The sequence below is a fragment of the Anser cygnoides genome, chromosome 19 (assembly GCF_040182565.1).
Source record: "Anser cygnoides isolate HZ-2024a breed goose chromosome 19, Taihu_goose_T2T_genome, whole genome shotgun sequence".
Classification (NCBI taxonomy): Eukaryota; Metazoa; Chordata; class Aves; order Anseriformes; family Anatidae; genus Anser; species Anser cygnoides.
This window is the reverse complement of record NC_089891.1, coordinates 12,161,162-12,173,248: the sequence shown is the minus strand read 5'-3', so window position 1 is coordinate 12,173,248 and position 12,087 is coordinate 12,161,162. Positions and strand designations below refer to the sequence as shown.

Genomic DNA, 12,087 nt, shown 5'->3' with positions numbered 1-12,087 from the left:
GGAAGTCAGGCTGGGGCTGGGGACATCTGTGGCAGCCGGGGGAGGAGGGCATGGCTGCTCATAAGCATCTTTCCTGTAGCACCACAGATTAGTTAAAGCTCCCAACATGTGCGGGCAGTCTGTCAGAGACAGCAAAGAGATGCAGTGGTGTAGGAGCACTTTGCAAAGATGCTGGAGAAAGGTCGCACAGTGTTAGATCTTCATTAATATCTTCTCCATAATTTCTCAAGATTTGGTATTTTAAAATTAATTTAAGCTTCTGCCCCTGCACAGTTGGTTCTCTGGCTGAACTGATGTTTTAAAATGTTAATATATGGAGAATGCTTCTCTCATGTGCTTTATTCTCTACTCTTCCGAAAAAGTATCTGCTCGTGGAGCTGATTCAATTAATTGGCACAGGGCCTAGGCAGATGGACCGCTGGACTGTCAGAGGTGTCCCAGGAGCACAGCAGCCCGGGTGGGTGCCCCTGCTCTGCGCTGCTGCCTCTCATGCTGCAGTTGCAGCTCTGCCCCAGAATTAATTAGCAGATTGCCTCCTTGCCCTGCCAGAGGAGACCCTGAGTTGCAGCTGATCTCTGTGGATCGTAGGAAGCCTTCCTTGCCTGGCAGAACTGTATTCAGGAGAGGTTAAACAGTACATTCTGATATGTAGATTAAAAAAGATAAAAAACCTTCAGGAAGCGTCGTGTAGTCTGATGCACTTCGGCTTCCCATCCCAGTCCCTTTGTTTAGTTAAACAGAGTTCAAACGCTCCTGGAAAGGAGTGCGAAAGGGGAAGCGCTGCGGTGTGATTTGCATAAGGCACTCGAAAAGCTTGTGGCTGAATTAACTTGGTCTTTAAAAACCAAACCTGCCTTCTCTCCTACAGGCAGGTTTTCACTGAACTCAATTTTTATAGATTTTGACGAGGTTTGCTTTCTGTAGTATAAATACCTTTGTGGTTACCTTCATCTTCCAAGGTTTGCCTCAGAAGTAAGCCAGGGCTTCTGATGTTTAATCTAGCCTGGCAGATGAAGGAGGTAGTGATAAGTAAATAATTTGATACTCATCTGTGTTCATTTTGTTGGAATTTATACCTGATCTTCTCTCTACGTTTTGTAGAAAAAGCCGGTAGCGAGGCGCTCCTCCGGCTGTGTCTCGCTGCTCAGAACGTCAGAAAGTGAGGCAGGGCGCCCGCCCCTCTTCCCCGAGCCCTTCCTTCTCCCCTGGAAACACACGTTCAGAAATGGCCTCAGCTCTGTAAATTCGTGGGGCAAAAGTGTGTGCATCGGCAGACGCAAATTCTGCTGCTGATGTAACGGTATGAGACACAAAGCGTGCATCATCGTTGTCTTCCCATTAAGTCTGCTGGAAATACTCGAAGATCCCTCAGCCTGGCCACAGCTCCGCTGAAACACCGCGTGTTTGGCTGAGCCAGGGCCAGAAGCTGCAGCCTGCCTCCGTGCTGGAGAACGTCGTCCTGGCTCGTGGTTATAAGCCAGCAGCTCCTTTCCCACATTGCCAGCCAGTCCTTACTTACGGAATCGGGTTCTTTTGCTGTAGGTTTCCTGCTCTGCCTTGTTGTACAAAGGAAGGGTTGAGACGGTCCTGGTGAAGGGGTTAATTTGGCATTTTCTGGCGTTTTGCCAGCCTGTGACGGTGCAATAGTGTGTCATGTTTATTGTGAGTGCTGCTGTGTTAGTAGGGATCAGTGCTCTCTGTAGCTTTGCTTGCTGCAGTTTTCTAACAAAATCCTAGCATGATTGTTGTTTGTTTATTTATTTATTTATTTATTTATTTATTTTAAAAATGAAGGAATCACGAACCACTTCAAACATGTTTATCCTGCAATTCTGGGGAACTTCTCTGCAATTGTGTTAACAGAGCAGAAACTTTTTTTGCTAAAAAATAATCAAAGTCGATGCTGAGGACAAAACGTACAAACAAGTTCTTTGGTACTCACAGCCCCAGCATGGCAGAAGCAAGAACAGGCATCAAAAGATGACCTTGAGCAACCATGCTGGAAAATTATTTCTTTTATCACTCCTTTTTTTCTTCAAACTCTCTGATTTATATATCATTAGCAAATTTGATGAGTTGTATGGGACCCCCACAGTAAACTTGGAGCATAAAATTCTGCTGGTTTGAAATATCTCAGTATTAGTCAGGGCTATACTCCTTAACTGTAGCAACACGCGTTATAAATTTAAAGTTAAAACAATGTGTGTCCATAAAATCATAGCAGTTACGTGTGGCAGAGCAGGTTTTTTATACGCAACTTAGTGTGATTGGAATGGGCTTAAAACTAGCGATGTCCTTAGAAATGGTCCATGGCAATGCGAAGTGTATGCATCTTCCTTTCCTGTAACAATTTGCAAAGCTCCTAACTCCTTAAAACTTTTACAATGATTTTTTCCTATTAATTTTAGTAAAACAACACAAACTTTTATATATGGGCAAAAGTGTATTTTGAAGTGACTTAGTATTTCCTACCTTACCTAACATACAGTTTATGATCACTTCTGTCTTTATATACGCCAATATGTGTCCTTGAAAATTTGATTTTTGTAAAAGTTTACTGGTTTTATTACAGCTATTTTAAGTCTCTTGAATTTAAATGGGAGTTATGATCCCATCCATCATCCTGCTGATGTTAATAGTAACATCACAGCTTTTACTGTTGGTTTCGGGCAGAGTTTAATGCTGTATGAACATGAACAGGTTGCCCTCTGGCTGCAGATGAGGAGGATTATGCAGTCAGCCACTGTACGTTTGGCAGTGACTATTCATGGGTTTAAATGGCAGAAAAATCCTTTAGTTTATATTTTCAGTTCTGCCACAGAGCTTGGGGTGTGCCCCTTCATAGCTAATTCTAAGCCTGATTTTTGGTCCTCTTTTTAGATAAGAAGCTCTTGCCTCCAGTTATTTAGTTGGGTTGAAGTGGCAGAGAAGGAACAAAATACTTCATATTTACAGAAACTGATTTGTTGGCAATTCACTGTGCTGAAGGCAGGCTTTGTCGGTTTTAATTTTATTGGATAATTCTGAAAGTTGCAGAGAAGTTAAGGGCTGTAATAAAATCATGAAGCATCTCATTAAACTAAGATGGGGCAGCTGCTGATGGGCTACGTAGTCTTAATTATCAGTCTTGATTTATTGATGGAGTATTCAGTTTAAGATGTTCTGTGTTAAATTAAAGACATCTGGTTTACATCCTTTATCAGTGTTGCAGAAATTTGAGATAAAACTGGACTATTAAGTGCTGGTTGGAATTGGTTGCGCGTATCAAAGCACTCCTTGAGTTTTAGAACTTTCTTTTAAACTTTTTAGCATTTCAAACAATGCCGCAATGAAATATGATGTGTATTTTGTATTGGAATTGGATTCATAGTCCTTACTAGTAGGTGTTGACTGGTATTTTTTCTTGATCAATATGCCCTGTGTTCAATCAAGGTTTTATTTCATGGTTTCAGAACTATCATATGTATTTTATTATCTAACCAATGCAAGTGCTGTTGCTTCTCTGCCTGTGTAACTCCAGTGTTTGGTTTTTTTTCCTTCTTACAGAATTATACTCAGTATATTCCTCTATCCATCTATGACCTGCAGACTTGGATGGGCAGTCCTTCCATTTTTGTCTACGATTGCTCTAATGCTGGCCTTATTGTCAAGTCATTCAAACAATTTGCACTACAGAGGGAGCAAGAGTTGGAGGTGAGATCACAGTCTATTGCAAGGGATTTTGTTTCTGTTTGTGCTGTAGGGTTAAGTTTAAGCTCGTTTTGCTATACACAGCTGAAAAAATACTTTTAAAACCATGTTGAAAGCCACATTAATTTGCAAATAATTTTGCCACTCCGCTCTTTCTGGTTTGGTTTGCCATCTTATTAAAGTTTGAATTTAATGTTAATAGAATGTTGTAATGTTAACAGAATGAATTAGTGCCCTAATGGCCTTTTCTGCTGAGATAAATGCTGAGGTGAACTAAACATTTTTGTTTTAGATGCAGAAGTCTAGTATCTGGGTATGTATTTCGACGCAGTTGGTGTTTTGTGCTGTGGAGTGAAATGTACGAATGTAAAACCAAATTAGATAAACCTGATGCACAGAGGGGTTGTCACTGATGGTTTCAGTATCAAAGAATTCATAAGCTGAATGTGTTTCTAATGGAAAGGTGCCTTTAATTTCAAATGTAATTACTTTTAAATTTATTAAAGTAAATCTGAAATGCAGAGTGGAAGGTAAGAAGTCAGGACTCATTGTGAAGCAACTTGGGGGATGGCAAGATTCTCCAGTGCCAGATACTTCTGCTAGCTCCACTCTGGAGAAAGCACATATTTTAAAGGTTAACTTTTAATGCTCTTGTAGTTTTAAGACATGGAATTTAGAAAAAAAAAAAAAACTTCAAGGAAGAAATATTAATTAATGAGGCAATTGACTGTCGTGAGTGTGACCTTCAAGCAGTTACTAATGTCCCTGGCTCTAGTTCCTTTCATTCTAAATTCCAGTTTTTGAAGATGCTTTTGTGGTGACTTTTTGGCAAATAGAAATACTTTTCTGCTGGCAGAAACCAGTCTAATAGCCTGAGATATGTAGGTCTTTTCGTCAGTCCTTCTCTTTTCAATCAGTGACTTTACTGTACGTTGTAAAGATAAGAATCTTCCCGACGTCTGTGGCTTGGGAAGAACATGAAACTGCTATGCACGGATCGATAGTATTGGTAATAGATGCCTTTTGAAAGTTACAGTCCTTTAAGGTCATCAGAGAAAATGTCTGGTGCTCATATTCTGTTCTCCTTTTTCAAGATTTTCTATCAGCCTACAACTTCCATTCCAATATTTTTTGCAGTCTTTCTCTTCTGTTTGTAAAATTAAGCCCTTTTGGATTTTTCTTTTGTTTTCTCATTCTATTCCTAAGCACGTTAAAAACCTTTACTCTCCCTTTCCCTGCTTTTGGTATGAGTTTCTTTTTCTCCTTGACTCTTGCTGGACTCCAGAAGGACTGCAGCTGTTCTGGAAGGAAGGCGGCTGCTGGTGGCTGCTGTCTGGCAGATAAATTGCTCAGGTGAAGCTTGTGCAGGAAAAGCTCCCCTCTGTAAGTCAAACAAACCAGGTACAAGGGCAGTTGGTTACAATGAGAAGGATGAGCCCAAGTAATAATGTCAGTCTTTATTCCAACAAAAATAATAAATTTTATTTGCTCAGTTTTTTTATTTTGTCAAAATATGTGAGGTTACATAGGGAAACTGTTCTAGTATTTATTCTCTTTGCAACATAGATTAAAACTACTGGTTAATTTGATTATGAAAATACTTTCAGATTGTATGTCAGCTTTCCATTCTGTGTCTTTAGACTTCATTAGCTACTGAAAACTCACCGAGATAACAGCTTTTTATTAATAGAAAGCAGAAGACTTGGTAACAGAGATAGAAGAGTGCTTGCAGAGTCATACAAAATGTGGATGGCAATGAATTTGGAATGCTGTAAATCATTGCATTGGCCGAATTCATGACAAGTGAAGTAAAACTGGAAGTGGTACTCAGAGGGGCTGCTAGGGTGATCAAGATAATTGTTAGCCCATCTTACTGAAAGGAGATTAGAGGAGCTTGCTGTTTTCCTAATCTGATGGAGCGGAGGCAGGGGGAAGATGTGGCTGCGTGTACAAATTCATTGAAGCTTACGGGAGGGAGAAGTATTCATAGAATAACGTTGCCACAAGAACAAATAGGTTCTTGTCCGTGAATAAATTTAGTCTGGAAATAGGTCGGCTTCGAAGAAACGAAGGAGGAGGTTCTAGAACAACCTGCTAGCTGGGATGATGCAAACCAGCTATTTCTCGACATGTAACCGTACACAACCGCGAACATCAGCAGTGTGAGGTGGGTGCTGGTGGCAGCGGGACACCGGCCCTCCCAGTAACCTGGCATAAACAACCCTGTTGCTGCTGGGAATGCCTTGTTGAGTGGTGCTGTATTTAGGGCTCGGGCATCCTGCGCGTGTGAAGCCCTCGCTAATTCCGGAGCGTGCTGTGGTTCTCACACAGCGCAGCCCCTCTGCCGTAGTAAGCTTCTGCAGTCGTAAACTGTCAGGAGTAAACTAATTATTCACCAGTCACAACTAATAACTAGTTTTTTAGGTACTGATAGTAATGTGATTCTTCTCAATATCCGTTAGATAGCTAGAAATTAGATGGTAAAGTTAATTAAGGAGGGAGAATGCTATGAAGCATGGAGAATGTGAGGAAGGGATTACAGCTGTAGCAGATGGGTAATCGTGTGACACAACTACCAACAAAGAAATTGAACTTTCAGGTCAAGCACACAAATTTTATTTCATGGCTTTTATAAAATACATATCATACTTAGGACAGTCTGAATTCATATTTTTTCTGTTATTCCGGTAAGTTGGGTTTTGTTTGTTTTTGGATTAAGCATGGTCAAGCAATCTTTAAGCGAGTTTGAGAGACAGGCAGACAACCCACGCATCAGAGACATTCTAGGGAAGTAGTGAGTCTTCATTTTCTGCAAGATTAATGTTTTTATCTTGCAGTGTTACAGTTAACACATACATTGATCAGTTAGGTCTGGTATGTGATCTTCATTTACCAGGCTCAGATCCAGCCATGGGTGTTTATTTTTTATGCATCCCTTTTCTGGCTGGCACAGAGCACTGGCCAGGCACCATCAGATCATATAGTTCCACCAGAAATGGAAAAATTAATTACAACATACTTACAGGTGTGCTTACAGTCCCATTATATTTAGTTTTCATTGTTCACAGAACATAAAGGCTCGTACTCCTTCTTAATGAGAAATCTAAATCTTGTTCATTCTTCAAAGAGAGGAAGCACAAAAAGAAATAAATTATGAGTGACAGGAAAGCAGTTAACACTTCTCCAAGATACCTGAGAAAAGATGATGTTGTAGCACTGGTACATTGTCTTCTTTAGAGAGCTGCCTCCAACATAGCACTTGAATAGTGAAAAATAAAAATAAAATAATAATAATAATAATAAAAAGCCTTTTGTCAAAACTAAGATATTGCTGATCTGTGTGAGCGGAGAGCTGCGCAGATAGAAAGAAGTCTCTCAGTTCCAGCAGGATGATGATGATGACTTTGGGTACCGGAGGCAGGAATCTGTCATGTCTTATCCCGGTAGGCACATTACGACTGTAAATATTTTTTGTCTTCAGCAAGGCTACTTCTCTGAGGGAGATGAGGGTGAAGGGCAGAAGATGGAGCTCAGTGGCCTGAGGATACCAAAACCAGTACAGATACCACAGTTTTCTGGTGGGATGGGAATGTGTGTATGTGGAGGCAATTGTGTCGCTTGATTATAGCTTCATAACATGTACTTATACTACAACAATTAAGCTAATAAAGTCTACCAATCCTTACCATTCATAATATGTCACAGTGTTTCCAAATTTTAAGATAAATGCCATTGATAGAGGGACTGGCGGTCTCCCAGGACTGTGTTAGACTTGGCTGTGTCACAGAAATATCTGCATTTTGTTTGAATTTCCAGCTGTGTGGGCAGTTAAGGTCTTGGTTGAAATCTAGCTAAACAAAAGCACATATTTTGCAAATAAGAAACATCCATTTGGCCGCATGATGTGGATAGTAAGAAGTGGGCTATATTAGTTTAAAAATTAATTTTTCCAGTTGGTCCTGCCCTTTTTGGGGGGCAGTGGGGTGTTGTCCTAAGATTCGTAACAGAGAGCTATTGTTTTCCTTTTCCAAAAGACATTTTTCAGAGCTGGAAACTGACCCCAGCTTTCTGAAACTGAAGTTCCTGCTCTTGCTTTCCTGATTCGTGTCCTGTCTGGCATCAGCGAGCACAGCAGCAGTGCAGCCAGCAGGAGAACTGGTGGCGAAAGAGGGTGCAGAAGCTGTCTCGCAGGGACCTGACTTCCTGCTGCCATAAGAAAACGGCAATAAAATGATATCTACAAGGCTGGCAGAAGCCTGTTTAGAAAACTCTTTGCATATATCTGCCTTTGAACTCTGCTTGTAACCTGTAACGGAAGAGAAGGCAATGGATGCTTTTAATCATCTCATTAGCTAGCTCTGATGATTCTGTGAGTGTCTATAAATACAGCGTAATTCTGGAAAATTAAGCAGGCGTCTTAAGTGTGCTGTGCTAACAGTGATAAAACAGCAGGCTGGTTATTTCTGATTAATTTTCTGTGTAATTGTGACATTGTGTTTCCTCCGACTCAGAGCTGTTCCTTCCAGAAAAGGTCTGTAGTCTTCAGGCCACATTTGAGATGTACAGAAACGAAAGCGGAAAATGTCTCTTGGATGTGTGCTTTGCTGTAAGAAATGCAACTTTTTGGTTTTCAACTTCGTTGTGTGAATTTTCTGACAGCGTACCTCATAGCCACATACTAACTTGTTCTGCGTTTAGCTGAGTGGGAGCTCAGTTTCACGGCGGGAGCGCCTGTTCTTTCTCCCCTCCAGCAGCATGTCTGACTAAATAGTCCGAGTCGGAGCTGAGGAGCTCACAGATTTTATTTTTCTATCTTCAAAATTAATTCTCAAAAAAATTAGCTTAACAACAATACTGCAGACTGTTATCTGGCATTAGCATCATGTCTGGGGGGAGAATTCTTCTAATCCACCATCTGCTGGGAGAGGAACAGCTCCTTTTCCGAGTTGCATCAAAATCTTCTGCAGGGGGGAGGATGCTCGCAGCAGGAGTTGTGGGAAGCTAGCAGGTCACCTCTTGAAGTAACAACAGCAGCAAGTGTCTGTGCTGGGTCAGAGTTTCTCCCAGGTTTAACTTAAACATGCCTGTTAATTCAAAAACACCTTTTTTTTTTTTCCATCAAGTGTTTGCTTCTCAGTGTAACTATATTTACATAAATGTTTTCAGTAACAGTGGTTTAAAACATATGTATTGTTTCCCTTTCTGTTAGTTACCGGCAGTAATACCTGCAAATTCATCAGCTCTTCCTCGTGGCAGAGCACCTGCAAATAGCAAAACTAAGTGCTCCTTACCTTGGGCAGCTTTAATTTGCTTTCAGAACAAATGAGCTACTACCAGCTTACAGGAATGATTTCAGCATGTTTCAGTGTAACTGATAAATGAATATTACCACTACTATTTTGTCTTAAAGGCTGTGGCTTGTCAGTTGCCCTGAAATAACAGCAAGCAACGCAGTAAGTGCTTTGTTGATAGTAAGGACATTTTTACTCACAAAGCTTACCCAGGAAAGTATGCATCTCTTTGGTTTGAGATGGCGTTTCGCTGACAGTTGTGAGTTAGGTCTGGTCTGCTGCAAGATCTATCTACATCTAATTGCTTTCTTCTAGAAACTGTTGACATATGAAAAAACAACTAAAGATTGTAGATAAATACATATTAATTTTGATAACATTTCACATATGGTAGCTTCCCATAGTTTATTTACTGTTCTTGCAGTTGTGAATTAGTATATTTTGTTTTTAACCAATTTGTTTTTAACCTTCTTTAGCCATCTACTTATTCCATGTCTCGCCCTATGAAGAGCTACATTTGTAGGGAACTGAGCAATCTAGAAAATTTGACTTTGGTGGATGTTCTAAGGATGCAAAAATAAAGGTTCCCACTGGGCTTTACCCTCTCTTTCCTTTCACACTTACTTTGTAAAAGACTGTTTCGCTATATCATTATCCCTAGAAATCTGATGGTCTGTAATTGCTAGCTGGTATTGTATGTTCACTTTCTGCTTGTTAATAGTTCATCTCCTAATGGGCAAATATTTACATTGCATGTGTCACAGCTCCTTCAGTTTGTCTTGCTGTGTAGAAGCCACGAGCTGAGCCCGTCTTGGAGTATGAGCTACTTCTGCCTCAGAACAGGGGCACTGCCAGAGCATGACAAATGTCAAGTCTGCAGGGCTTCGCACTACTCAGAAAGCAGAAAATTCATGTAAATGTACTTCCCACCTACGGAGCCCCTTTATGAGGACGTCCAGAGAGCAAGTCTTTCTTTAAGGAATTAATAGCTATAACTAAGCAGGTTGGCTGCTTTATATTTATACATCGGTAAAGAGCTAATGCTTTTTCTCACAGTCTGTCATGCCTCTCTTCAAATAAAAGATCTTTTCATTATTGTGATTATCTTTTTTTTAGTTATTAGCGTACAGATTCAGTTTTATTGAGAAGTGCAGTAAATATCACTAGAGGAGAAGTGATGACTTGAGCATAGGTTCGCTCCCACCGAAGCTGTTGCACCAGTCCTCGCTGAAAGCACTGCAGCTCAGCTAGGAGCAAGGACGGGTCTTAGCTAATCTGGGCAGGTTGAGAAAGCCGAAGTGTGTCAGTGCTCCCTCTGGGATTAGAATGGAAAAAAGAATATTTAAAGAATCAGAAAAACTAACAGGTTGCAGAACTTGTGAAATATCACCTGAAACTTCTCCGTAGCTTACTCAGGTGTTTTGCTCGACAAGAGGTTTATGCTTGTGCCAGGCTCTGGGTCTGTAACACAAGCATTCTCTTCCCTACAAACCCGGGTGAGACACCGAAGTAATTTCCTCGAGACAGAATTTTGAAGAAGTATGTATGTGTTTTGAAGACAGAACGTGTGAGGATGGTAAAGAATGAGCTTATTAGTCAACTGTATCACCTTACTAGGTCGGCAAAAACACTGAAGTCTTTGAAAGGAATCTACTTCTGTTTGCTCAGGTAACGCAACATAGAGATCACTGTGATAGCTCTTTGTTTTCTAGATCCTGAATGAAAGGGCAGCGAAGGTATTGCATGTGTTAAAATTTCTTTGCCCTATTCATTTAAGAAATCCTGAGCACCACAAATCAAAATTAGGAGGCTGAATTGTTTGTTTTGTTTACCTGTTTCAGAAAGGTGTGGGAAAAATTATTGATGTTTTCCTCTGAATCCAACGATATTGGGCTTTGATAGCTCTTCACTGCTTATTTTTGAAATGGTACAGAAATTTACTTTCCGGGATGACCAAATTCACCAAGCAATTTCTTTGGTCTGTTCAGGTGGCTGCAATTAACCCAAACCACCCACTTGCTCAAATGCCTTTGCCTCCATCCATGAAAAACTGCATTCAGCTGGCAGCATGTGAAGCTAATGAATTGCTACCTATGATCCCCGATCTGCCAGCCGACCTTTTCACATCATGCCTTACTACGCCAATCAAAATTGCTCTGAGATGGTAAGTACCGTCCCCATTATTGAAGGCAAGTGCATAGTTTGTGTATTTTGTCTGTTGAAATGATAGATTATTTTTTTTTAAGCCAAATGCTTTATCTAACCTAAATTTTCTCTGCAGTATTCAATTACAGGATTTGAACTATGCATTTGGGATAGCATTTTATTAATCAGAACTAGAAAGGTGAAAAAATTATCTTCTACATATTACATTTTAGATTCCAGCTCAGTATCTAGGTTTGCTCAGATTAAGGGATTTACTGTTCTGGGAATTAAATATCGGCTTCTTCAGAGAGCCGAAATATTACACAGTACAATACAACTCTTTGCAAATTGCCCTTCATACAAATCATATTCCAAATATTGCTGTTGCAGTAAATAATGCAGTAGCGTTAAATAATGCTGTAGTGAAAGAAATCGAGCGATAAACTAAAGAAAGATGTTACAGAATGGCATACCAAGTTAATTGGGCAGAAAGATACAAAAGCCTGCTGGAGATAGCAGGAGCTTTCAAAGAACAATGTTGTTCCCCGACAAGAGGGAGGATCACAAACAGTTGTGGTGCCAGCTGAGGACACGGTGTGAGAAATCCAGTATGTCCCCCCAGGTACATGGCTCCGTTGATTCATTCCTATCAGCACATTTCACTTGATCTTCTTAAGGTTATTTGTAGTCCAGAACAAAAAGCTCCAGGTCCCTCGCTAGACTAGGTTAGAACAGGCAGAAGCATACAGACGTCGCAGACAATGGTAAACAGCTGAGTCACTGCATCTTCAAGAGTTACTTGGCTTTTGGAGATACTCGTAGTAACTTACAAGGCTTACGCTTGCTTTGACTTCTACAAACAGAGTTAATTTGACCAGTTTCTGGCGTAGATACATAGTGCCTTTGGACAGGTACCCTTTGCTTGTAAACATTGGCTAAAGTCTTTGATAATAAGTCTTTG

At 40.5% G+C, this 12,087-nt stretch overlaps 1 protein-coding gene across 2 annotated transcripts in view; it reads left to right on the top strand.

The window, feature by feature from the left end:
• Window positions 1–12,087, top strand: part of RPTOR (regulatory associated protein of MTOR complex 1) — a 146,155-nt gene that overhangs the window by 39,101 nt on the left and 94,967 nt on the right. For both annotated transcript variants that reach the window (XM_013197940.3, XM_048050273.2), the window contains exons 5-6: window positions 3,547–3,693; window positions 10,970–11,145. In XM_013197940.3, coding sequence (XP_013053394.2) covers window positions 3,547–3,693; window positions 10,970–11,145 — 323 coding nt within the window. The remainder of the gene's footprint in view (window positions 1–3,546; window positions 3,694–10,969; window positions 11,146–12,087) is intronic.